Source organism: Ovis canadensis, chromosome 7 (assembly GCF_042477335.2).
Source record: "Ovis canadensis isolate MfBH-ARS-UI-01 breed Bighorn chromosome 7, ARS-UI_OviCan_v2, whole genome shotgun sequence".
In the NCBI taxonomy this organism is placed as follows: Eukaryota; Metazoa; Chordata; class Mammalia; order Artiodactyla; family Bovidae; genus Ovis; species Ovis canadensis.
The window spans coordinates 55,856,212-55,883,668 of record NC_091251.1 but is presented as its reverse complement, the minus strand read 5'-3'; the positions used below and the strand labels follow the sequence as shown (position 1 = coordinate 55,883,668).

The window sequence follows — 27,457 nt, the reverse complement described above, 5'->3', positions numbered from 1 at the left end:
TTCTCTACTAATACCACGTGGGATGGAGGTGTTGAACTCACTTCTTTTCATAAATGTTATATAGGGTCCAAGCTTAATGACTTGGTCCAGTAGCTCCACAAACAATGTGATAATGCACCAAAGACTCAGAAAGAAAATAAGGACAGCCACAGTTCAACAATAAGTAAATAGTTCTAGCATTGTAGGAGGTAGAACATGCCCAATACTTCCTTTGGGAAAACAGAAGCAAAGGCAAAAAAAAAAAACAAACACACTAGTAAACCCTTGAGAAACTAAGACCACACAGGTGAAGAGGATTCTGTCCCTCTCCAGTGCCACTGAGAGGTGATTCATCAGGCTGGTGGTACAGGGGAAGGGCAGCTGTGCCTTAGGGCCCTGGGCTCCAAAAGGAAAACAGTCTTCCTAGGAAAGGTGAGTTCCACTTCCTTCAGACACCCCCAGGAACAGGAATGTCAGGCAGCTCTGTGTGAAAGCCAGAACCCAGTTTCAGGACCTGGCCTTCTAGACAGAAAAGAAGCTGGGTCCTGGTATGTCTAGCCTCTATTCTGGATGAAGCTCTGTGTACATACCTGTCTCTAGGGGGCTCCAGCATTCTGTCCCAGACTCCTAGCAACCCCTTGCTTCGCATGGTAATGTGGCCCCAGAGACCTCAGCCGTTTGTCCTGATGCAAGGCGGCTTTTTTCCTGAGAAGCGTGTATCACACCCCTGCTGGGCTCTAGACTCAAAAGACAACAGTAGAAGGAAGCCGGCCCTGGTTGAAGAGTAAAGGACAGACCAACCACAACTTTAAATCAGTTTATTGACACACTAACACAACACACTTGCCTCCCTGACACCCCCGCCCCCCTCACCCAATCTAGATCTCTCCCCCTTCCTTCCCCCTTAGAACAAGCTGTTCAGTGAAAACAAAAGGGCAGGCCACTTCTACACCCTCAGTCCCACACGAGAGCCCGCAGAACAGGGTCTCAGGCACTACTCAGAGCCTGTTAGGGAGAGGGGGCAGTTAGCGCTAGACTCAGCCAGGCAGAGGCATCCAGTCCCTAACAGCAAATTCCCCCACAACCCCCAGGCCCTGAGTCGCTATTCCTCTTCCTCTCTGCTGTTCGTGACCCTAGGAAGGAGACACCTTGGGGCCTAGGCCTGCAGCCCAGAGCAAGAACTCCTGGCCATAATCTGAGAATTGGAGTTTGGCTAGTGTTTTTTAAGACCCAAGCACCCCCAAAATAAAGCCCTGGTGGTAGGAGTAACTTCAATGCCCCTATTTTGAATGCGCTGATAACAAACAGATTAAGCCAGCTTAACCAAATGCCAGAATAACACTAAGCTGTAAAGGAGGGGTCAGACCTGCTTTCTCCAGGTCAGACACAAAAGCACAGAGAGAAGCCCAGGTGGAGTGTCAAAAAACAATAGAAGGACACTGCCCAGGGGGCTGAAAGCCTATACTCCAGAGTCCCCTGGGTGGCAGGAAGCAAGGAAAGAAAATACACAAGTCTTAGAAACCAAAAAAGAAAGCCCAACCGCAGGGTAACCTGAGCCCAACAGTGCTGTCCCCAGCCCTCCAGGCCTGGCCCCTGGATGCAGGCAGTCCCTCCCCTCTAGGCAGTGGCCTCCCCTAGGCTAGATAGAGCACATCACACAGCGCAGTTTAAAAAGCTTCTAATGCCAGTTCATAAACATCTTCATTTACTATTGGTGATTACATGTGAATAATATGTTTATACTGTTCTTTATGGAAAACAATTTCAACGAGTCAACTCCGAGAACACAATAGGCAACCCTCACCCTGAGCCCCTCAGCGTCCTTCCCTGGACAGCAAGAAGCTCCCTCTTCTGTCTCAGGGCTGCCTAACTTCCCCGCTTCCCTCACTGTGGCTCTTGGGCAAAGCATCCTCTTTGACCATTAGTCCTCATCGGACAAGTTCTGGTCCAGGGGGTAAACCATGAACATCACATCTGGTCGAGAGGGGACACAGGGATGGCCTGGACGCACAATCTCAAAGCCCAAGAAGCTGAAGGTCTTCAAAAGTGGAGCTGTAGAAAAAAGTGTAAAAAAAAGATTCTGATAAGAAACAAAATTAGGCTAAATCAAGGGAAAACCCAAAACAAAGATGGAATAAATGCACTGGCCTTTTCTAAATTTGGACACAACCAATCCCATGATTTCCTAGGGTTTATATGTCAAACTCAGGAGCCCCACCTCACTAGGAGGCCCCCTTTTCCCTCCCCAGCCTGGTCTCAAGCTGCTCAGCCCCTCACCTCTGTCTTCCCGGCCCTTCCTGAAGCAGATGAAAACGTAGTTCACTTTCATCTTCTCTTCTGCAAACTCTAGCAGTGCTAACAATCTGCAAGAAGCAAAGAAAACCACTCAAGCCCACTGCCACCTGTGGACTTCACCCCATCCCTCTATACCCCCTGCTCCCAAGGCTTTTCTGAGGCTTACAGTCAGCACTGTAAATAGGGAAGCTTCAAGGAGAACTTCCTATTTCAAGACCTCAGGAGCCCTGAGTTCAGAAAAAAAATAAACCACAATCACTTAAGAAAACTGTTACAGAATTCTCTCTCCCAGGAATAAAGGTTCTTCATCTGAAATTAATACTAGCCAACTTAATGCAATTTACAAGAAAGTATGGGGCCTAGGAAGAGAACCCAGTTTCTCAGAGGCCCTCCAAAGTTGCCAAGTCTGATGGTGACCACCTGCTGCAGAGAGGAACTCTGGGCCCTACCACCACCTAAAAGGACTTCAAGAGGCTGGAGCCACTCGCAAGAACGTCATCCTCAGGACTGCTGCTTCCACAACTGGATGGTTGGAGGGCCTTGCCCAATCCAATGAAATTCCACTGCTTCTTTGAGCTTCTGGCCGTTTAAACCACACCGTTATATGACAATAATTTGGTTAATGTGGTAATAATGATCTGCTTTCATTATCATAGGCCCATTTTACTGGCTAACACTAACCTTTAAAAAAATCGTATATACTTGGGCAGCTGAGAGCTACGGGAGAAGGCTGGCCATCTGCTGCCCCCAGGAAGCACATGCCCTTCTCTGGAGCAGGCTTCCAGCCCTTGCCCAGCACTTGCTCCTTACCCTTCTTTGCTCCCATCAGCTAATAATCCATCTGGAATTTCTACAAACAGGCTCTGGCTGGACAGGACTGCATCCCAGGAAGAGACCTTCACCTCGGTGACCTCATACTGGAAGTGGACGATGTGAGGCTTTCCATCATTCACAGGGAGGTCCTGGGTCACAGTGAGCTTCTCGTCCTGGGAGGAGATCAGGTCAGAGGACCAGGTCACTGCTGCTTCTGGCCACATCAAATGCCCCCCAACCTAGGTGGTGCTGGACCCCTCCTGGGCCAACTTCAGGGCAGTATGTGACAGGCCACACTGAACATCAGAGCAACATGCTGCCTAAATGGAGCCATCACTCACTGGGTGGCTAAACCCCAGCATGATTGGAAGGGGATATTTACCAAGAGCCCACTGGTTGTCAAGTACTGTACAAGGTACTTTCCCATTTTTCCATCACTACAACAAGCACTTGAGGTAGGCATCAGCATCCCCACTTTAAACCTAAGACACCAGGGGCCCAGTAGAATTAAGGACCTGACCCAAGACTCCACAGTGAGCAAATGGCAGAGCTGAGATTCAAATGGGGTCTCCCCAACTGAAAGCCATGCTTGTCCCCCCAATATTGTGTTATTTCCCTTCCCTCTGAAACAGAATCATCAGAAACAAATGAGGATGTTCCTGAGGCTCAGCTGGCTCAGGTCAACCCAAGCTGGCTCCGGGTGACTGCAGAGTCCATGTTGTCACCCCTACCACCGTCTCAAGAGCCCCGGACTCAGCTGCCCTGCCACCCCTCAGTGCCAGTCTCCAGGAGATGCTAAACCAACCTCTGGGCTCACCGATTAAAAGATAGCAAATGTCCCAGCCCAGACCAATCTCAGAACAGAGTCCCAGGGTTTTCAACAGCTACTGGGCTGTGCCCTGAGCTGCCAGGGTGACCCTCTCATTACCACCCCCAACCCTGCAACATGCGGTACCCCATGCCCTGGGTATGGACAAAGGAAAAAGCCCTCCTGGCTCTTGGCATTTCTCAGGAGAAAATGAAGAGCTGCACCAGCAAGAGCGCGTGCATTCCTCCACTCACCAGCCCCCCTCCCCCTAGCTGTGCCCCCTCACTCAGGACCCAGAGCCAGCACTTAAGAGCTGACCTAAGCTGAGAAGACAGGGCATCTGCTTGGTACTCCCCAAAAGCTTCCCAGCAGCCTCAGTTCAAAGTCCTCCCCAGTTCCACTACTGGCCTAAGACTCAGAAGACTAAGGGAAACCATCGCCGCCCTTAAGCAGCCACTCAGCAGTGTCTGAGGAGGACACTGCTCCAAGCCTTCCATCCCATAGTACCCTTACCTTATATATTAGAGCTGAGAGAGAAGGATCCCTGCCGCCCCCTCGCCCACCGGGGATCTTCGACAGTGGGTGAGGGGCATCAGGAGCACCACAGAGGCCCCGGAACAATGTGCCTGCAGCACTGGAGCTGGGGACAGTTACTCAAAGGCAAAATACTACTGCAAGAGATAAAGACAGTGAGACAGTAATCAAAGTCCTGAAGATTTAACTCAGCATTCCACCCACCCCTGCCCTGGTTCTCCCTCAACTGCCCCGGTCCTTCCCGCTACAGCTCTCAGAACTCCTCCTTAAAGGCAAACCCACCGTCCTACGGAGGCACAGAGAAGCTCGCAGGGCTCAGGATCAGGCTGGATGCCTGACCAAAGGAGCCCCCATCAAACATCAAACAAATCCCCATGACACAGGCAGACCTTGGGAGGAACCAGATGCTGGCTTGCCTGGTAGGCAGAGAGCCCCAGACCCCCACCAGCCCATCTCTTCACCCTAAGTGTCTCAACAACCTGTGTGACATAATCACCAAGCCTCCACAATCGCCTCAGGGTGGAGAGGCATATGGGGCTTAGAAAGTCACAGGGGCTAGCACCATTATCCCCGAGGAAGTCCCAAGGCCACGTCTCCAATGATGGCCTCCCCGACCTGAACAATGGAACTAAACAAGAAATCACTCAAATCCCTCTAGGGTCAAGAACTGAGTCAAATCCCGGGATCTGGCTCCTGGAGAGGAGATGCGCCACAGTACAGAGTATTATCTGAGTTAGTCCCCGGCGTACCACCAAAAGCAGAGTTGCCCTTCTTTGCTGGAATCTGACCTCAGCATGCATGGGAGTTCAGCTAATACCCGTGTGGTCAGAAGGGACACTCAAGTGAATGTATACTGCAGGCGTGGGGCTTGCTGGGAGGAATTATAGACATGCTGGGACCTGAGTAAGGAAGCAATCATCAGCTGGGCCACAGAGGGTGAATGGCTCCAAAAGAAGCCCCCTATTGCCTTCAGGTGTGTGCCCTTCCTGGCTACCACGATTTTCAGATGGACCCAACAGAGCTCCAGAGCTACTCCACTGCCTTCTTTGAATCCAATTTACTGGCTCTTTTGGCTGAGATATGGCTCACTCCACAGGCGAAGGGCAAGTGAAGCAAGCCAAGAGGAAAACTGTCTGTACATGTAACACCATGACTCAGCAACAGGCCTGGCCCTGGCACAGCAGCTGAGGGCAGCAGTAACATATTGGGGAGGGTGCGGCAGCGGGGTGCTGGAACCAGATGACCCAACGGTGCACATCTCTTCCCAACCAAAGTTGTGTTTAGTGACAGCACGTTGGTAGCTTGAATCAGCCATAGGGCGAATAGTTAAACCACAGAAATCAGCATATACCATAAACCACGGCCTTTGTTCCCTGAAAACCCTTTGTAAATGAGGCACCGTTCTGCACACTGTCCTTTGCTTTTGATGGCACAGCGTCATCTGGATTCTTTGCTTAGGCTCAGAGTGACAGAACTAAAACTCACACCTAACATGGAACAATAGCCAGAGACACAGTCCCGAGACCCTCAGTACCAAGAGACTGATATAGGCACTCCAGCTGAACCAGGAAGACCCAAAGCATCACCGCTGTAGCTCGGCTCCTCTGTTCTCTCAAGGATTTCAGCCAGGGGCCTGAAATAACACTTGGAAATTTTGCTGGGAGATGAAGTGGGCCCAGAGGAGCATCAACGCCTGGGGACCAACCACATGACCACCTCGTGCCTCCTCTAGCGAGCCTCAGGGCATCCTCATCTCCCTCACGAGGCCTCAACCAACAGCTACTAGCAGAAGGGGAATGACAGAGGACTGCAGTTTTTAAGATCAGGGCCTATTTCCTCCTGGGGACAATGAGTTGTTAAAATCCTCACCTTCCAATGTGTTAAGGGATAGAAAAATAGTGTGTCCAGGCCAGAAGAAAAGAAGACAAAGGTGGGAGTTTCCCCAAGCAAAGGCACACACCCACCCCTCATGCAATGGGTCCCTCCCCATTCCCTGGAGACCACCTTCAGGCCTCGGTGGAGGTTCCTGCAGAAGCACCAGGTAGGCTGGGCCACTGGAGAAAGCTGGCTTGCTTGTACCGGTCAGTAGGGCTAGCCAGGAACTGAGGGTAGATAGCTGAGATATAGACTTGTATATCATGATAACTGCAGGGGTTCATAAAAATAAGCAGATCGCCAAGGCCCTGCTGCTGCTGCTGCTGCTAAGTCACTTCAGTCGTGTCCGACTTTGTGCGACCCCATAGACGGCAGCCCACCAGGCTCCCTCGTCCCTGGGATTCTCCAGGCAAGGCCCTAGCTGTTCTAAAATTCTGGTGTTAACTCACTTCCAGAAAAATTATTCCTCAGTGCTCTCTAGATGGGAGAGCTACTTTCAACCCTGGCCTGCATTCCAACCACCACCTTTTTTCTGAAAAATTTTCACTTGCAAATAGCAGAAGTGATGGGGCCGACCCACTGAAAGGTATAAGATGGGTTTTCTCTTTTTTAGATCCAGAAGCCCCTCTGTCTTCCTAGAAGTAAACCCTAGGGCCTGCCCCGCGCCCAGCACTCATCCATGAGCTCGTGATGTTTCTGATGTCATGATCTCACTCCTCCTCCAAATAAAATGCAAGACGTCTATTCCATGGTAACAAATCATTTACTTTCCCATTCACACAAGGATTCTGGGAACTTTCCTCCCCAACAAAGTCTGCACAGAAAGCAACTGTGTATGTGTGTGTGCGTGCGAGTTGGGGGTGGAAGGGTGTTTCAGGTCCCCACCCTGAGATCCAGCTCCAGTTCCCTACAAGAAACAGCTGGGGTCTGGGATATGCTTAGTAGCTAGAAGTTCACAAACGTTACTTTAATCACCCATCGTATTAGATCTGTTTTTAGTTACTTGCTGTGTAAATGCCAAACTGCTCTCTCTCAAAAAAACAAAACAAAACTGTCATTTCTGACATGAAAAGGGAAGGGATATGGGTACATATGTCGTGGCTAAAGTAATTAGGGGTATAAAATTGCACAGCAATGGCCTTCTCGTAAGTGTTCAAAATATTGTGGCAAAATATGCCACCAACCTTAACAGGAATGTGAATCCTAGAGGAACTTAAGTACAAAAGAAAGAGGCTTTTAAACCCAAGTCTCCCTGTCACAGATCCAAATCAGGTGAGGTTTCATATTCAGTTCAGTCTTGTTTCTACTGGCACCAATGCCCAGCTTTTTCCTTTCCTTCCCCATATCCTGCTGACTCCACTTGGGGGCAGACATGGTTTAATCTCTGCCACCAAAGGATGATTTAAGAAGCTCAGCCTAGAGGCTGAAAAGATCAGACTGATTAAGGAGAATCAAATGTGTCACACTGAACTCAAACATCCAGCTGGGCTGGTCCTGCTTTTGGAGAAGAAGAAAAAAAAGACCACATTGGAAATGAAGGTGTCAGGTGTCCAAGTCAATTCGGAAGAGAGATGGGAGATTAGAGCCGGGCCAATCTGTTGGTGCTTTTATTTTCTCAGTTGTTATCAGACATGTCCTTGGAAACACTCCTCAGGATACGTATGAATGCTACTGACTTATCACATCCTGCTGCCTCTAATTTAAAGCATTCTGTGAAACTGCTGTCCAAAATGTCCTCAGCAGGTTATAATTTCATACGCCAGCTACAGATAGGCAGCGTATGCTAGATGTATTCCTGGGGAACGATGCTAGTAAACTGACTTTTTATAATTCAAATCCTATTTTTAAATCTCTAGGATGCTTACTATTTAAAGGAAGTAACCTAAAATTTCTTCAGAGAATAAAAAGATTTCCCGCTAAAGAATCACTTCCAATTGATTTTATGTAAGTTTTGATTTTCACATTTAGTTTGCTTAAAGAGAGTACAGTCTGCTACACAGAGTAGAGATTTATATAAAAGTAATTCTATGGCTAGTTTCTATTCAGCTATATTAAACAAACACTTGAATTCACATGCTCCTTGATACACTTTCGACCATGTTTCACTTTAATCAGTGGTCTAAGCTTATCGGGTCTATACCCCTCTCTGATTTCCATTCCCTGACAGAGGGTCAGATGGCCTTGGTATTACAGACTTTGTGGTATCAATCGAAGACATAAAAAACCACATTCCCAAGCATTCTACATTCAATCCCCTCTTTCAGCCTCTTCTGACCCATTCCTGTCTCAGCCCTGCCTCACAGAACTCTCTCTACGGGACCCTGACTACCCTTCATACACGCTGCTCTTACTCTGAAATGGTCTCTGATGACTAACCCCTATGCAGCAAAGAGAGACCAATTCAGGGTTGCCATCGCACTGAGCTAAAGAGAAATAGGAAGAAAGGTGGGAGGTGAATGGCCACCTTCAGTCTAATGTGAGCATAGAGGCTGATTTCCAGCTGCTGATTCCTTTTCCATATGAGAAAGGGGCCTGGTCAGGTGCCAGGCATAAGTCATCTCACTAGGGCTGTTATGTGTGCCAAAGGGAGTCTACTTGCTAAGCATGATTATAAAGAAAATGACATCACCACTCTGAATCACAGACTGAAAGCAACACTGGGTTCTGGTTGATTTTCCACAAGAAACACACTTATGGTGGCAGTTAGAATATCTATGCCTCTGAGATTTACTTATCGCGCTACACAGCTGACACTGCTAGATTTTCCACCAAAGGCAGGCAGCATTACATACGCTGCCAGAGGTGGGGAGATGGCTAGGTGATCATGCTTGCAGACAGATCTTAATTTTGCATTTCCGATACCTCAATTTCGTTTGTATAGTAAGCTCATCACCCGGTTCCAGCCTCTCTTCCCAGCACAGAATTACTTCATTGTTTATACACTATCAAAGGCCTGGGGCATTTTCTTGAGGGTTATCTTACACAAAGCATTTTACTCTGCTGCTGCTAACCAGAAACAACCTATTTTGTTCACTTGAAGTAACAAAATTCTTGCTAACCTGTTTGACCATTTCTGGTCTATAGATTTCAATTAGGCTTCACAGCCTTCCAAATCATGGTATCAACTTGAATCGACACTGTGTACTGTTTCACAAAGGGATGAATTACTTTTTTTTTTCTAGAAATACACATATATAACATTCCCCTACCGCATACTTCAGTCCCCATTTTTTATATTTCTGAGTTGCTCTGAGGCTAAATTTGGATTTCTTGGCAAAGTGAGGAATTACTATTATTAGTCCACACAGCTTTCTAAAGCATACCTCCAATTTGGGGGGATTCCTGACTATGCTAGGAGTGTGTGTCTCTCTCTCTCTGTGGGGATGACCTTGAAGGCACATCAAAGGAAAATTTACTCTCCCTACCACTCCACACCCAACAACTCACAGTGCCAATAAATAAGGAATAATCAAAACCAAATTCTTGGTGGGAGAGACAGAAATCCCATTACTCAGGGAACCATTCAGTGAAGATGCTCAGGGTCACTAGGATGTGCCCTTGTACCCTGGCTGCTCCAACCACCCCGAAAAACCACCTGTGGAACCAAATGCTTCTTCTCAAAGCCCATCAGACACAGACTGATTATAAGGCTATGAAGCCAGGGCAAGCTCTTCTCCACACACTGTACTGTCAAAAGGTACTAAGCAAGCCCTAGACAGACACTTCCTGCCCCCACAATCCAGGGAGAGAAAGGTCCATGAAGCTTGATTTACTTGGATTTAAACCTGTTGCTCGAAAACCATAATAAAAGTTCTTTTACTAGTGTCTTCCCTCCCCCACCATCAGGAATTTTGATATTTTGGAGGTACTGATCAGAACCAAACTGGAAAGGAAGAGCCTTGTTTTCAAAACATACTGCAGGCTCCTCTGTAACTGTTTCTTCCAGGAAACCAAGCCTCCACCTCTTGAGTATTTCACTGAAGCCAGAGAAGCTCCAAAGCCCATCCCCCACCCAATGGGCGCTCAACCATTGCTCGCCCCTCTGTGGACAGAAAACATCAATACACGGACTGGGAAGAACATCCGGATCTTAATCCAAATCCTTAGAGCTCTAGCAGGATTCCTTTTAGAAAGTTAGGGGCAGGCCAGAGGAGGCTCAGAAACATGCTATAGAAACAGGACTGCCATAACTCAAAGAAACCAGACACCCTGCACACACCACCCCACCCCCAGGCCAAAGTGGAGGAGCCTGATCCAAGGCCCTGCTCCTGCCCAGGCCTCGCAGGCCAGCTGGCTCCTCCCTCCACCTGCCTTTCACACAGCCAAGCCCCTCAAATTACCAACACGCTAAGCAAGGGTTCTCTGGAGACAAGCAAGCCTGTTTTGCCACTTAGGAGTCTGGAAGAAATCTTCAAAGTTGAGTGAACCCAACCCTCTCTTTTTTTAACATGTAAGCACATTGGCAAAGCCAGGACTGGAACTCACAGTGGGCAAAGACCCTTATAAACTGGTCCCAAGTGCTCAACTCTCGGGGCTCAGGCTGCAAAGGACTTGGCACCTAGACCAGTCCAGTCTGGAGGGCTCTAGAGAAGGCCTGCTGAGACCGCACCACCACTTTCCAAATCCCACTGCAGAGACAAGAACCTAAGACTAGAAAAGAAAAACCCATCTCACAAAGCCCAGGGATTTCTGGCAGGTTCCTCAGCTTCCCTCCGCCCCTGCACTTCATCATGCCCTCTCATACCTGGGTTCTATCCTCAGCACACACAGCCTTCCTTACCACAAGCAACATCTTTTGCATCCAGCACCACCCAAGTATATCCACCTCCACAGCTCCAGAGGACTGGTTTAGAGAAAATGAAATACGGGACTGCAGAGGAAGATGGACAGCATGAGTCTCGGAAAAGGAAACAGCTCCAGAATGGGGCTGTAGGTAAAGAGGGCTTGGGGGTTCGGGGTACTGGATCGAACGGGACCATTATAAACCAGGAAATGAGTGAATTTTCACTCTGCATGTAGGGAACAAGGATGTAGGAGCTAGATAAGAGTCTAAGAATTAGAAGAAAGTGGCTAATGGCTGAGAACTGAGTAACAAGGTAGAACTTCAGAGGCTGCTACAGATATCTTGCGTATCTCTAGAGAAATCTTGGAATAGTTCTGGAGAGTTCCTGGGAGAGAAGGACTAAGAAATCCCTGAAGATGACAACACCCTTTTCCTCGGAGAAAGGGCTGACACCCACTAAAGGAATATGATGGGAAGGGTCTTCTCGGGGGAGGGGAGAGGAGGCAATGTTTCTCAACCCTGGCTGCCCATTAGAGAGCTTCAAATATATGCTAATACCAGGCCCCACCCTAGGCTAATTACACAAGCTCTTTGAAGGGTGGGGGCCAAGGGATTGATTTTTCACATGGGCACCTACCTAGGATTGAGAAACACTGAGATGCAAAAAAAAAAAAAAAAGCTGAAAACTCAGATGGAATATTTAAGGATGGGGCTGCTAAAGGAATGGGAAATAGCAAGTTAGAGACCACTTTTGGTAAGAAGGGAACCCAAGTGTGAGAGAAACCTTGAGTGGTAGTTAAGAGCTCCGTGTGGAGAAAAGCAATAAGGAGGGCTACATTTTTAAGAGGAACTAAAATCCATTTCTTCTAGACAGACCATGGCACAACTTAAGGATCATCTGCAGGGAATGAGTCCGCTTGTAAAACAATGAGGCTCAAGTGAGAGGCAGAAGCCAGAAGGCCAAATCTGGAGACAAAGGGCCTGGTGTGGGGAACTAATGAACTTCAAGCTCATTCTGGAGGGGGCAGCAACAAGTCTCGGGAAACAATGAGGAAGAGAATTAGAACCCAGTTTGTAAATATAAAAGCCATCCTGATGTATAAGCAGCTGGGGTTAAAAATCATGGGGAATTAGGAAACAATTTCACAGAAGAATTTGGGGGAGAAATACGGGATATGCTGGAGGGAGAGATGCATGGCGAGGGCTGCCTTGGAGAAAAAGAGAAGCAGAGAAAGGAAAACTGAGCAATGAGCTCTGCTGAGTGTCCACAGGGGGAAGCACACATGAAGCAACTTTAGAAAAGTGCTGGTGCTCAGTATCAGAAAGATGCGCAGCCTGTCTCTGCAACCCCTGGGCCAAAGCGGGGGTCAGGTTTTGAGGGAGAGAACTTGCAAAGGCCCAGTGAACAGAGTATGAGGACTAATTTGAAAGTACTGGAGGTACAGGTGAAGAGGGCAGGTCTTCAACAGAAGCTGAATGGGCTGAGTTCTGTGCGTGATCTAATATTCTAGAAATGGGATTCAGTTAGGATGGGAGGACTAAGAGCAGTCATGAGAGAAAGTGTTTAAAGGGTAGGAGTGTTTAGCAGAGTGTTAGGGGGAACAGGATGGCAGGCAGGAGTCAAGCCCAAAGTGAGAAATAAAAAAAGATGTTGTTGTGAGACAGGGGAAACGGGGCCTAATAAGAAGGGGTGTCTAAGGAGGACGGGAGAGAAAAGATGAAGCTGGAGTGAGGGACCAAGGGGAGGGCCAAGCATCACTGTAAAGACTATTAGGCCTGGTGGGGGGGATGCGGGGGGGTGATGAGGGTGACAGGTGGGGATAATGGGTCCAGTTGAGAATTTAAGGACGGACGGAGCCAGACCGGGGCCGCGGGGGGGCCGGGTGGGGGGAAGCCGCGATAAAAGCAGCATCTGGTTGGAAGATGCAGTTGAAATAAGGGAAGGGATTCAAAGGGGAAGATGGAAACAATTTGGGGAATGGGCCGCCGTTCGGCGGGGCTGAAGGGAAATGTGGACAGGACTGAAAGATTGGGTCCCGGTCCGTGGGGGCTTTACGCCGCGATGAGGGGGATGGGCTGCGCTGGAGGGAGGGAGACTGAAGGACGGAAGAAGGCCCAGTTGCGGGGCTGGGGCTCGGACTGAGGTGGCTGAGGTAGGGAAGGGACCCAGTGGGGGCCGGCTGGGGCCTTGTAGAAGGGACGAGAACCGGCTGGGTGGTTGGGGAGGAGGCCCTCTGGAGCAGACGAGGGGAGGATGGGGGCGGGGAGCCTGGACCGGGCCGTTACCTGTCCTGGGTGTTTATCATCCTCGGCGGCTCTGCTCAGGGTGGGAGGAGGCGGCGCAGGGAGTGGGTAGGTGGATGAGTGGCTAGGTGTGGGGTCGCGCGCGCGGGGCCGATCTCTGCGGGCTAAGTCCCTGTCAGGCCGCGGGCCCAGAGCCCTCCTCCTGCCTCAGCGAGCGCCTGCCTCCAACTGACCCTCCCCGGCCGCCGCCGCCGCCGCCGCCGCAACCGCCCCGCCCCCAAGTGCCTCATCTGCATTAGCCCCACCCCAGCGCCGCGCGGTGTCCTGGGAAACTGGGGCCCACAACAAAGGGCAAAGCACCGCCCCGCCTCCGCGCAGGCGCACCAGGCGCCGGTAGGGGCGGGACCCGGTAACCGAGGGGGCCGAGAGGGGGCGTCCAGACCGAAAGCCGCTTGCGGGGTTGATGCTGGCCCAGGCGGAGTCGTGGCCGTGGTGGTGGTCTAGCGCCCGGAACGAAATGTTGAGTTTCAAGCGGCGTTTCCTGAGCCTTGGTCCTGGTCTCTAGCCCTTGTTTGCATGGGGCTGTGCTGGGCTGTGTCTGTCATTTGTAGGCCCCAGGAGGATATTTTACTAACCAAAATCGGAGATCTAGGAATACTACACATGTATTAGTGCCATTTGAGACTAAGCCCAAACCCACAAATCCGTTACCTCAGCTCATACGCAGATCAATAACCTCAGCTATCACCTGAGATCAACAATCTCCGCACCTTACAGACGGGTCTCAAGGGCAACGATCAAAGCTTAACATTGACTGAAGTCATCTGAAGTTTAATGGCTGTGGGTCAGGATCGCTGTCGCCTGACAGCAGTAGTAGAAGGAACCAACGCTGACTTGTTCAGAGGAGCTTCGCATCACAATCATGCAAGGTTACTAGTTAACAGTCACTGGCCCTGCTGAACCTTATCCCTGATCAGTGCCAACAGGTTACAGTCACCGGTGCACAGAACCCTCAGATCACAGTGACTGCAGGCCACAATCACAGACACTTCAGTAGTCATCAGAGCTTCTGACTCTGACTCTGTCAACCCAGACTACAAACAAGAGCGGTCAAATTATCTCGGCTCACAATGGGCAGCTATCACCTCACATCCCATTCATTCATTCATTCAACTGATAAATTACTGGGCAGCTACTTACTCTATGTTCCTGGCATGTGCTGGAGTCCAGAAATACTCAATGATCAACTAGGCAAAGTTCCTGCCTTGGATGTCACAATCTGATCAGAGGGACACAGGCAGGCCATCATAATATGAGGTAAGTGCTCAATCTGAGGGAGGCCATGGAGAAAGTTACTAGGGAATTAGAGATGTCTTCAAAGAAAGGGTGATCACAACCACTCCAGATCAAAGGTTACTATGACCCCCAGTTGACAGTAGCCTCAAGTCACAAATGTTCCACCTTAGAGCCATTTAGGACACTATAACTCTTCACAAAAACATGCTTACGGTTTTTAGATGATGGGAATTCAGGGATGGAAGAGAGGCAGGAGCTCATGAACTAAGGTTTTTACAGCAAAAACTGAAGTGGTAAATCAGAACTGCCCAAATTATCACTAGATATTAAGCACAACTAGTCCCTCAGGGTCCCATACTCAGCTCACTTTAGATCCTCTACCCCGTCCCCATGATTATGCCTACCTGCTTTTCTATGTTCAAGCCAGGTATGTTCTTACTGCACAACAGAACTGAACAATTAAATCCAGCCCTGACCTACCCATCTCATAGTCCCAGGTAGGTGGGTGGGTTAGTCACCTAGTCGTGTCCGACTCTTTGTGACCCCACGAACTGTAGCCCGTCAGGCTCCTCTATCCGTGGGATTCTCCAGGCAAGAATACTGGAGTGGATTGCCAGTCTCTTCTCCAGAGGATCTTCCTGACCCAGGGATCGAACCCAGGTCTCCTGCGTTGCAGGCAGATTCTTTACCATCTGAGCTACAAGGGAAGATCTCCATAGTCCCAGAGACCTGGGAAATCCTCCTGCTCCCTAAAGGAGCTGGGGTAGTTTACTTCTGCCAACCCATCACTGGATAAGTAACCCCTTGACCTAAAGGACTATTTTTGACCAACCAGTAGATAGTAACTCACTATGTCAATAATAGCCACCATTTATCAAGTATCATACTACTAAAGCACTAATTTTTATAACAGCTGCCCACTCCCATTTTACACATGGAATGAGATTTTGCCAACTATTCAGGCAAGTTAATTTATCTGTTCTAATTCAAAGCTATTAAGTAGTGGAGTTAGAATTTGGACCCAGAGTTGCCTATCCTGTGCTTTGTTTTCACGTTGTGGAGGAATGAGAAGGGATCTGTCACAACTTGCCGCTTGAAGGAGTGACCACCTTGATGTCTGCCTGAACAGCAAGTAAAAAACTCATAAAACACAGGGAGCCACCTTCCTCTAATCTGTACTGTCAGATATGTTAGCCATTAACCACACATGGCTATTTAAACTTAATTAAAATGAAACAGAGTTAAAAATTCATTTCCTCAATCCCAGTAGCCACATTTCATGTGCTTCACAGCCACGTGTGGCACATTGTTACAGCACTGATCACTGCAGATTTTCCAACACGCAAAGTTCCAGAGAGCCCTGTATCCCATCCCTCCCCTAACCCTATTTACAGCAGCCATCATCACAGGTTCCAGCCCCATCTCATTCATCTGTCATCACCCCATCCTCACACCCGCTCCCCTCTCTCTGCCCCAGATTACATTTCCCAGCCCCTGCCTTACGAGATGCTACCTTCACCTCTTCGCCTTACCTGAAACCTGGCTCTGTCCTGCTTCTTTAGCAGCCCTCTCAAGGGAATGCTGTTTTCTTCTCAGTCTTGTGTACCTCAGGGACAGGAAGAGGGTAAGCCTATTTCTCTTTCATCCCCAATGCCATTCTAAACCCCTCCTTCCTACAGCACTTCCTTTCCCTCCTACTAAACCCCAGTTCCTTGGAAGCTTCACTCTCTGGACATAACGATTTTGGTTGATGTCATTAATGAACTTCCCGGTCGATGCCCCTCATTTGGTTCTTGGCTCACTGACTCTCTGCCCTCAATTTTGTTATATTTGGACAGCTCAGCATCACTGTGAATGGCCTTTCCAACATCCTCCTCTCATTTCCTTGACCTCCTCATCTCCAGCGCTATTTCCCATAGTCCACAGCAGCTGCCCACTCCGGAACTCACACGCTCAACTTTTTCACCCAGAACCACACCACTTCCAATATATAGACTCTCCGACCACAACCTTTTCCTTAATTAAGCCTTCCTCAACAATTGATGAGCTCTGATCCCTTGACCTCACTTATTTCTCACTATTCATGAGCCCCAGTTGCCACATTTCTCATTCTCTAGCTCAATGTCCATCATCCCTCACTGTAAACCCTCTCTCACCCTGTCTCCTCTTTTGGTGCTCGGAGAAGGAAATGGCAACCCACACCAGTATTCTTGCCTGGAGAATCCCAGGGACAGAAGAGTCTGGTGGGCTGCCATCTACAGGGTCACGCAGAGTCAGACACGACTGAAGCGACTTAGCAGCAGCAGCAACAGCAAAACCCTTACTCTGGATCAACCCACCATTTGCCTTTCCAGTGCTTTTGCTGGAGCAAAATCACACTGCCAGGTAGACTATTTTCACTTCACAAATCCAAACCTCAAACGAGCTCTCAACACTGCCTGGGACTTCCTACTACATTTTTCCAATTTTTCCATTCTCTAAGATGAATTGTGTACCTACTCTCCCTCTACAAAACCTCTTTGTCTCTCATTTTAGCTGATGGCCTAACCTCTTTTTTTCCCCCCAGTTTTATTGAGCTATAGTGGACATATAACCTTGTATTAGACTTTGGTGCACAATAGGGTGATTGGATATGTATAAATATATACCTAAGGGACTTCCCTGGCGGTCCAGTGGTCAAGACTCCACGATTAAAATGCAGGGACCTGTGTTCAATCCCTGGTCAGAGAATTAGGATCCCACATGGTGTGCAGTGCGGCCAGAAAAAAAAACCAAAAGAGGGTCACGTACACATTGCTGTATTTAAAATGGATAACCAACAGGGACCTACAGTATAGCACATGGAACTTGCTCAATGTTATGTGCCAACCTGGATGGGAGAGGGGTTTGGGGGAGAAAGGATACATATATTTGTATGGCAGAGTCCCTTCACTGTTAACCTGAAACTATCACAACATTGTTAATCAGCTATACCTCAATGCAAAAATAAAAATTTAAAGTTTGGGGGAAAAAAAACCCAAAACAAACCAAAAAAATGTGTGTGTATACACATCTCCTTAACCTCTTATGTTACTGAGGAAATAGAAGCAAAGAACTCCCTCTCATTCCTAATACAACCTGCAAAGCTATCTGCTTCTCCACCCACTGTATCCCCTTCTAGTGTCCCCTCCCTTTACAAAAGAGCAGCCAGTCCCTCCACAGGAGCTACGGTAACCATCCTCTCTCCCCTTTTCAAAGACCTGGCTCAAACAATCTAATTTCACCTTTCCGCATACAAACACTCTCTCTGATCCTTAAAAAAAATAACAACACAGCCACTCTAGAAAACAGTTTGGCAATTTCTTAGGAAACTAGCCATGCAACTGTCAGCTGACCCAGAAATTGCACTCCTGGGCATTTATCCCAGAGAAATGAAAACTTATGTTCACATAAAAGCTTGTATGTTCCTAGCAGCTTTATTCATAATAGCCAAAAACAGATCAGCTCGGATGTCCTTCAGCAGGTGAATGATTAAATGAACTGGTACATCTAAACTGTGGAATATAATTCAGCAATAAAAAGGACTGAACTATCGATTGGTACATGAAACAACTTGGATGACTCTCCTAGGAATTAGGCCAATTTCAAAAAGGTCACATATGATATTATTCCATTTATATAACCTTTTGAAATGACAAAAATGTTAGAAATAGAAAACAGATTAGTGGTTGCCAGGGGTTTAGGCTGGGTGGAGGAAGGCAGGAGGAAGTGGGTGTGATTACACAAGAGCAACACTGGTGGGTCCCGGTGGAGATGGAACTGTTCAGCATCTGATAGTGGTGGTGGAAACGTGAACCAGCTCAGGGGCTCAAACTGTATAGAATCAAACATGCAAATGAGGACAGGAAAAACTGGGATAACCTGAATGAGACAGGTAGATTGCACGAATGTTGATATCCTGATTATGTGGTAGGTTTTGCAATATGTTGCCACTGGGACAAATTGGACAGTGTATAAGGGCATAATATTTCTTACAACTCCATATGACTCTACAATTATCTCCATCAAATGTTCAAATAAAAGTTTATATAATATAAAATGTGATGTTTGCATTCTTGTGATAAGGTTTTATACATATATAAATACATGTGATAAGGTAATTACATATATATAAATATAACAAAAAATGTATTTAACAACAACAACAAATGCTATTAATTAGGTTACAGGGCAGAGTATTCTAGTCCCTAGGAATTGCTCTTGCAAGTATGAGAGTGACAAACTCAAAGGAAAAAAAACAGGTAAGTAAGGAGAAAATAGAAGAAGAGGCAAAAAGGAGGCTAGAGGGGTAATCAGTGGACCTTAGTGTCTGTAGGATCTCATTCAAGAAGGCTATGTGGTTGATATCACTTATATGTGGAATTTAAAATACAACACAAATAAACATATCTGCAAAATAGAAACAGACTCACAAACGTAGAGAACAGACTTGTGGTGCCAAGGGAGAGGGAATGATTAGGAGTTGGGGATTAGCAGATGCAAGCTATTACATATAGGATGGATGAACAACAAGGTCCTATTGTATAGCTCAGGGAACTATATTCAATATACTGTGATAAATCACAATAGAAAAGAATATGAAAAACACTTTGCTGAAGAAATTAACATAACACTGTAAGTCAATTATACTTCAATAAAATTTTAAAAAACAAAAGAAAGAAAGCTATGTGCCATGTGGCTCCAACAAATCTGAGCTTGGCCACTGCCTGGCCATATGATTTTGGACAAGGCAGGTGGTTACTGAGGGCTTGTCTCCTCCTCAGTGAAAAAGAGGGGCCATGGCACTTCCCCTCCAAGACTGCCATGGGATTAAATAAAATAGTGTGTGGGGGGACTTCTCTGGTGGGCCACTGGTTAAGATTCTGCGCTTGCAATGCTGGAGACATGGGTTTAATCCCTAGTTGGGGAACTTAGATCCCACATGCCAGGTGGCACAGCCGATAGATTAAAAATATAGTGTATGTGGAAACACCTAGCCTAGGGTCCAGAAGATGTTCCATAAATGTAAATTCAGTCCCACTTCTCTCCGTATAAAAATCTCTCCAGAGAAGATCTGATAAAAACTAATTTATAATAATAAAATTCATGAATGCTCATTGATGCTCAAAAGGAAAGAGAGAAAGGAGAAATTAAAGGAAGAAAACCCATCATTGACCACCTTTAGAGAATTCAAAGGAACTAACTCATTTTCTGAAAACTGGTAAGTAAAGGAAGAGAATAAAATCAAGCATTTAACTTGCCTTTCTTATCAGAACTGTATTTCAGGTTAACAAAATGATTGATGGGAGATTATTCTGAAAACTGGTAAGAAACAAGCATTCAACCTGATTTTCTTTATAAACATGCTTCAAGACAAACAATTAGGTGATAAAATGAAGAAGGAATAATAGAGTATCACCATTTTGTAAACCCTTAATGAGATCATGTGGAGAAGGAAATGGCAAACCACTCCAGTATTCTTGCCTGGAGAATCCCATGGACAGAGAGTCCCATGGACAGAGAATCCTGGTGGGCTGCAGTCCATGGGGTCGCAAAGCGTTGGAAATGACTGAGCGAAACAAGGAGGAGGAATGCGATCATGATCACCAATAGCTCTAGCTCTTAATATGTCAAAGGAAGCATATGAATGAGGTTATATGCCTCCTGATGAAAGGATGCATCACCACCTATGAAGTATTTTTGAAAAAAAAAAAAGAACTTGAACCTGAATCAGAGCAAGCCTTTATATCTAACTATGTGCTGAGTTGCTTAGTCACATCCCACTCTTTGCGACCCCATGGACTATACCCCACCAGGCTCCTCTGTCCAGGAGCCTGGGATTCTCCCGGCAAGAGTACTGGATTATATCTAACTACAGTTTACAGTTCTGTAAAAGGAGACACAGGAACTTGACGAATGGCATCATGGGACTGTTAAATGCAATCAGCAAAATCCCAAATGTTGGAAATTTCTAAAGGACAGAACTCTACTTTTTCATCAGAAAATAAAAGGAGAAATCTGTAGATTAAAATTGACTTAAGAGATCTATCCATCAAACATAGTAATCAATGACCCTTTTTATATGGTGATTCAAATAATCCAACTGTTTAAAATACATACACACACACACCCGAACAGTGCACCCTGAAGGGAATTCAGGAATAAGAAAAACAGGATACTGGCCCTAGATAGTTGAGATGCATATCTAAGAAATGATTTCAATGAGCCCATACTCTTGCATCTTCTCATACATAGAAAAAGCGCTAAAACAATGAATTTGAGATACATGATTTCTTTTGTGATTAGCAGTAATCTTCTGACAATCAGCTATATGGTTTGGTTTTGTTTTCCAGCAAAACTCCTATATACCCTGGCTCCTCTCTTACCCCTTTGGGAACAGTTTCTCAGAGCTGCCTCAAAGATTGGCTCCAAGGCTATAGTCCTTAGTAAGGTTTCCAAATAAAACACAATTAGAAACTTTAAGGTTACAACAGCAATAGTGTCCCTAATTAACAATACTGTGGTACATATATTTGAAAATTGCTAAGAAAGAGTTCTCCTCACAAGAAAATAAAATCTTAACTATGTGTGGTGATGGATGTTAATGTAGTCTAGTAATCATTTCCCAGTATATGGATGCATCAAATCATTATGTTTCACTAAAACTAATACATGAAGTCAAATTGAAAGTGTTAGTCACTCAATCGTGTCCAGTTCTCTGAGACCCCTGGACTGCAGCCTGCCAGGCTCCTCTGTCCATGGAATTCTCCAGGCAAGAATACTGGAGTGGGTAGCCACTCCCTTCTCCAGGGGATCTTCTTGACCCAGAGATTGAACCCAGGTCTCCTGCATTGCAGGTGGATTCTTTACCATCTGAGCCATGTGTCAATTACGTCTCAATTTTTAAAAATTAGATTTTTTATGTCTGATAATTCTATTTTTTTAAAAAAAAGAACCATGTATTTTTGTGAAGCTCACTGAACTATTTATGGATGAAATGAAATGCCTGAAATTAGCTTAAAAGAATAAAAGAGAGAAGAGGATATGGATGAAACCAGAAACTCTGAGTTGATAATTGCTGAATCATGCTTTTAACATGAAAGTTTGACAGTTTCTGTAATAAAAATTTTTTAATTTAAAAAACAAAACAAAGCGAGGGGGACTTCTCTAGTAATCCAGTGTTTAGGTCTCCAAGCTTTCACTGCTGGGGCCCAGGATCGATCACTGGTTGGGGAACTAAGATAGCCATATGGTGTGGCCAAAAAAAAATTTTTTTTAATTGAGAAAAATACAAAAATAAATTTAAAAACAAATAGTAATAATAGTAACAACAACAAATCTCAAACCCCACTACTGATATCCACCCTCAGTTCAGTTCAGTCTACTACTCAGTCATATCCGACTCTTTGCGACCCCATGAATCGAAGCACGCCAGGCCTCCCTGTCCATCTCCAACTCCCGGAGTTCGCTCAGACTCAGGTCCATAGAGTCAGTGATGCCATCCTGCCATCTCATCCTCGGTCGTCCCTTTCTCCTCCTGCCCCCAATCCCTCCCAGCATCAAAGTCTTTTCCAATGAGTCAACTCTTCGCATGAGGTAGCCAAAGTACGGAGTTTCAGCTTTAGCATCATTCCTTCCAAAGAAATCCCAGGGCTGATCTCCTTCAGAATGGACTGGTTGGATCTCCTTGCAGTCCAAGGGACTCTCAAGAGTCTTCTCCAACACCACAGTTCAAAAGCATCAATTCTTCAGTGCTCAGCTTTCTTCACAGTCCAAAGACTGCTCCTGTGTAGGGCCCCTCTAATCTCTAAGTGGCCAAATCCAGAGTTGGCTTTCTGTCCTATTGACTTCAGGAATGCTTTTCTCTTCTTTTTTTAAAATTTGTTGTTTTTAGCTGCACTGGGTCTTTGTTGCTGTGTGTGGGCTTTCTCTAGTTGTGGCGAGCAAGGGCTACTCTCTAGTTGCGGTACATGGGTCATTGTGACGGCTTCTCTTCTGGAGCATGGGATTTAGAGTGTTCAGGCTTCAGTAGCTGCTGCAGGTGGGCTCCAGAGCACAGGCTCTGGAGTTGTGGTGCACAGGCTTAGTTGTTCTGCAGCACGTGGGATCTTCCTGGATCAGGGATCGAAACTGTGTCCTTTTGCAGGCGGGTTCTTAACCACTAGACCATCAGGGAAGTCCTGACTTCAGGAATACTGAAGAGTTGACCACTCCTTCCCTCTTCTCCTTTCTTCCATGACATTCTCCCAAGTGGCTCTCTGGCCAATTCTTCTAAATGTCCTTTTCAGTTTCACCAACTCTACCTGCCCTTTAAAGGTTTAATCTCCCCAAGATCCAGTCCTGGACCCTCTTCCTTATATCCCTAGGTAATCTCTTTCACTGCCATGGATTTCAGTATCCTCCTAGTCTAGTGGCTCTCAAGTCCATGTCTCTAGCCTAGAATCCTCTTTTAAGTTACAGACATATAGGTCATATGACATGACATCTGTCAAGGCTAGCCTGACATGTCTATTAAATGGCTTTAACCTGACGAGCCCAAATCCTTAATTCCACCTGCCACCTCAAACCTGGTCCATCTTTTCCATCTCCTTAAATGACCCATTAACATTCTGATTGCTCAGGCAGGTACCAAGATGCTGTTACAATTCCTCTCTTTCCTTCATTTCCCCACCTCTTGTCATCCAACTCATCATAACAAGTCCTGTCATTTCTGTCTCCAAAAGGAGTATGTGTATCCTCCATTTCTCCCACCCTGATCCAATCCACTGCCATCTTTTTCTCAGATTACTGCAGCCTCCAAATGGTCTCTCTATCTCCTTTCTTGTCATCTTCCAATCCATTCCCCTCAAAACAGCCAGAGTAATATTTTAAGTATTAAAAATATAGATTGTGTTACTCTGGTACTCTAAACCCTCCAGTGGCTTCGTATCTCACTTGTTGTGGTTGTTCAGTCGCTAAATTATGTCTGACTCTTTGTAATCCCATGGACTGCAGCACACCAACCTTCCCTGTCCTTCACTGTCTCCCGGAGTTTGCTCAAACTCAACGTCCATTGCGTTGATGATGCCATCCAACCATCTCATCCTCTATCGCCCCCTTCTCCACCTGCCTTCAATCTTTCCCAGCATCAAAGTTTTTTTCCAATGAGTTGGTTCTTTGCATCATGTGGCCAAAATATTGGAGCTTCAGCTTCAGCATCAAAATCCAAATTCCTCATTCACCTGCACATGAGACCATGCAGGATCTGAGCCCTCCCACCCTCCAACTGCACCCCAAGTCCTCTCCTTCCTGGAGTGCCTCTGGCTCTTTTTCAAGGTCTTAAACATGGCACACTGCTCCTTGGCTGAGCCATTAATTCCTACTACTCCCTTGGTCTGGCCCACACTTCCCCCAGATCTCTACCAGGCTGGCTCCCCATCCAAAATACTGCTCCTAAAATGCCACCTCCTCAGTGAGCCCTGGGGAGCTTTACTGTACCCTGGGCATTTCCTTCACAGCAACTATCACATCAGTAATCATTTAGTCAGTTGTCTCCTTATGCAAAGTGTCTTGTGCCCTTCCAACTGAAAACTCTGTAAGGGTGAGAAGCAAAGAGCTTGGGCCATAAGCAGTCAGTGAATTTTCTTTTATCATGGTAGAATTCCATGAACCTTTTGTGAAGCACAAAAGCTTACAGTCTTGTTGGAGACATGGTTTATACGTATGAAACAATTAGAAAGCAAATGCAGACGGCATAATTAGTGCAGAAGTGGGTTGCCCAGCTTGTGAATGCAGGAGTGTAGAAGAATTCACATCAGCTTCTTTGTTAAGAACAAAGACAATTCACGTGCCACTTTTTCAAGGTAGAAATAGAGACTGGGGCACTGAAAAATGCAATTAAAAAGAAAGGTTTGGAAAGGCCCAAGCAAGAAGATCAGGATACCAAGAGACGCATTTTTCTCCTGTTCCCTCCCAATGCATGCATGCACGTTCAGTCACTCAGTCATGTCCGACTCTTTGTGACCCCATGGACTAGAGCCTGCAAGGCTCCTCTGACCATGGGATTCTCCAGGCAAGAATACTGGAGTGGGTTGCCATGCCCTCCTCCAGGGGATCTTCCTGACCCAGGGATCAAACCAGCATCTCTCTGCATCGGCAGTTGGATTCTTTTACCACCAACTAGGAAGCCTCCCCCATGTCCTCATTCCCTCCCAGGGTTATGCCAAAATCACCTTTGAAAGTCGCAGAAGGTTATAAACCAACATTGCTCTTTGTGGCTCCATTTCTCACCTAACACACAAGGGAGCACTCTTGAAGGCTTTTGCCTGCGCTCCAGACTCATTAGGTTTCCAAGTGACCATGTGTAGCTGGGTGAGCAACAAAGGGGCAAGAGATCACGTACAAGGTGAAACCAGAGGTCGAGGGAAAGCCGCTGGGACTCAGGGTTCATCTCAGCACGTTCTGGAACCACACTGGGTGTGTTGGGAGATCAGCCTATTGTCACCTATTCAGTAACTGCTTCTATCCACTCCAAGAGTCAGGACCCAGGGAAGAGAGGGCAGGCTGGCTTTCAGAAGCAGCCAGAGATTTGTGAGGAACCCTGCCCCTTGGCTCCCAGGCCAGGAAATGCCTGGCGGAAGGCGAGGCAGTTGAAAGCTCTCGGACGAGAGCCAGCCAGCAAGGGGCAGGGCTGCCCAGGGTGTGGGGTTCCGGGCCCAGGGAGAACATTATTTTAGACCCACAGGAAAAATAAAAGTCATGGTTCCCACCAACTGCCCAGCCCCTGGAATTGGGAATCACTAGCCACCCCCAGGCGTGTGAACACTTCCACCTCTCCCGCCCCACAGAGATGGCTCTATCCAGAGAGGAAGATGAGCCCCCAGCATGCACTCTTCCAGCACAGTCTCCATTCACAGGGCTTGCTTTTGCCTCTGGAGAAAAACTTTAGGGAAAAAAAAATGTCTTTTCAGTAAGTTTCCTGGTGACCCAGTGGTTAAGAATCTGCCTTGCAATGCAGAGAACACAGGTTTGGTCCCTGATAAAGGAACTAAGCCTGCGTGCCATGTGCCAAAATGAAGATCCTGCATGCCACAACTAAGACCCACTGCCGCCAAATAAATAAACATATTCCTTCAAACGACCTTTTCTTCCCACCTACCCCCACAGGCCACAATCTCTCTCCAAGCTCAGCTTCGGCCCCTCATACTAAGAATTATACCCCAGTGGGAGCATGGACACCAGCGGCCACCATGCAGTAGGAGAGAGGAAGGCGGGAGAGAGTCGTCGGCTATCTGGAGTTCCACGGGGATGGGGAGAGGGTGGGGAGAGAGGTCTGTGGAAGGCCAGCCTTCAGGGAAACCAGCTGAGGGGGCGGGTGTGAGGTGGAGAAGGGCAGCCAGGGTGGGAGCCCAGGCCCGCCAAGGACCAGCCCTGGGTCCCGGGCCCGGTGCCCATTCTCTGATCCTCTGCATTGTTCAGTTACTTCCTCCCTGGAAGTAGTAAGCAAGCAGAGGGGGGCACGGGGGTTGTATGGTGGAGAGTGAATGGAGCCGGATGGAGTGTCCACTGGGGGAGGGGACCTCTGGTCCATTCCCACGACCAGCTGCCCTTCCGGCTGCCCTGGAGCTTTGTGGGAAAAGGTCTTGGAAGTGTTGGGGACAGTGTGTGTGTGTGTGTGTGTGTTTTCATTTTTGTCTGACTGCCTTGCTTGGCTTCAGTCACAGGACAAAGCCCTTTGAGAAAGTCACCAGTCTACATTCCCACTGGGCTGTGTCCAGAGAGAGGTGTAGGAGCCTGCCTCAGCGCCTGAGAGAACCCTGGATGCCTGAGGTCCAACTCCCTGGGGGAGTCTTGGCTTCTCCTGAGTCCACATTGGCTGATTTCCTGGGTTTATGAGGATGCTTCTGGAACCTTCTACTAAGCTCCCAGGAGCTCTGTTACTAGCTGGATGTTGGAAAGGGAGTGGGAACTGGACATGGAGAGTGAAGTCAACCGTTCCCACAGCATCTCTGTAAGAAGCCCAGAATCCTTCACAACCGCTTAGATCTTAGTGCCAAGTGGCTTGCCAAGAGATTATGTGACAGGCCAGTGCTCTGCCTTCAGGCAAGACTCCTTAAAGCACAGACTAGCAGTCCACAGGCCAAGTCCAGCCTGCAGACACATGCCTTGTTTGGTAAACACAGCACTTAAAAAGATTTCGAGAAAATATTGGGAGATTTCACACCGAGACCTCCATTTTTGAAAAGCCCGCAGGTGTGACTAACATTGTTGCCACATCCTCCCAAGATGGCTGTTCCTCCTGATCCCCTTAGCCTAGGTGCTGTATCAGGAAGAGACCTGCAGCACGGGTGCACACGTCCACGGAAACACATCTGAGAGCGCCAGCCTCACACTGAAAACCAAGGTCACCTCTGCAGAGTTAGGAAGGGGACCAGAAATGGAGGAGACGGAACCAAGTTTATCTGTAAAGTTTCACTCTTGTACAAGGAGATTAAAACCTTACAAGACATGAGTGTAATTAAAATTAACAAGAAACCAAAATGCCTCAGCTAAATACCTCAGCTATGACCTCAATTTACCTTCCCAGTTATCTCAGATTACTCTCTTCCACTCAGTCTCCTGAGCACACCCTCTTTCTGCTGGTGTATCACTTTTCTCTTCTTCATACCCACAATGCCTTTCTCCTCCCCCACCCCTCTTCCTCAAAGCCAGCTCTAGTCCATCCTTCAAGGCGGTAGTCTTTCAATAATTTAACTTATGCACACTCTAAACAAAAATTTATATACTCCACAATAAGGCCGGTTTGGGGGACTTTCCTGGTGGTCCGTTGGCTA

At 47.2% G+C, this 27,457-nt stretch overlaps 1 protein-coding gene across 1 annotated transcript; it reads right to left on the bottom strand.

The window, feature by feature from the left end:
- Positions 1-783: 783 nt before the first annotated feature.
- OAZ2 (ornithine decarboxylase antizyme 2) lies at positions 784-13,478 on the bottom strand. The gene is given in 6 exon segments (XM_069596202.1): positions 784-2,031; positions 2,257-2,342; positions 3,085-3,260; positions 4,409-4,489; positions 4,491-4,566; positions 13,374-13,478. Coding segments are annotated over 6 exon segments (570 nt in total). The 5' UTR covers positions 13,394-13,478; the 3' UTR covers positions 784-1,900.
- Positions 13,479-27,457: the final 13,979 nt, after the last annotated feature.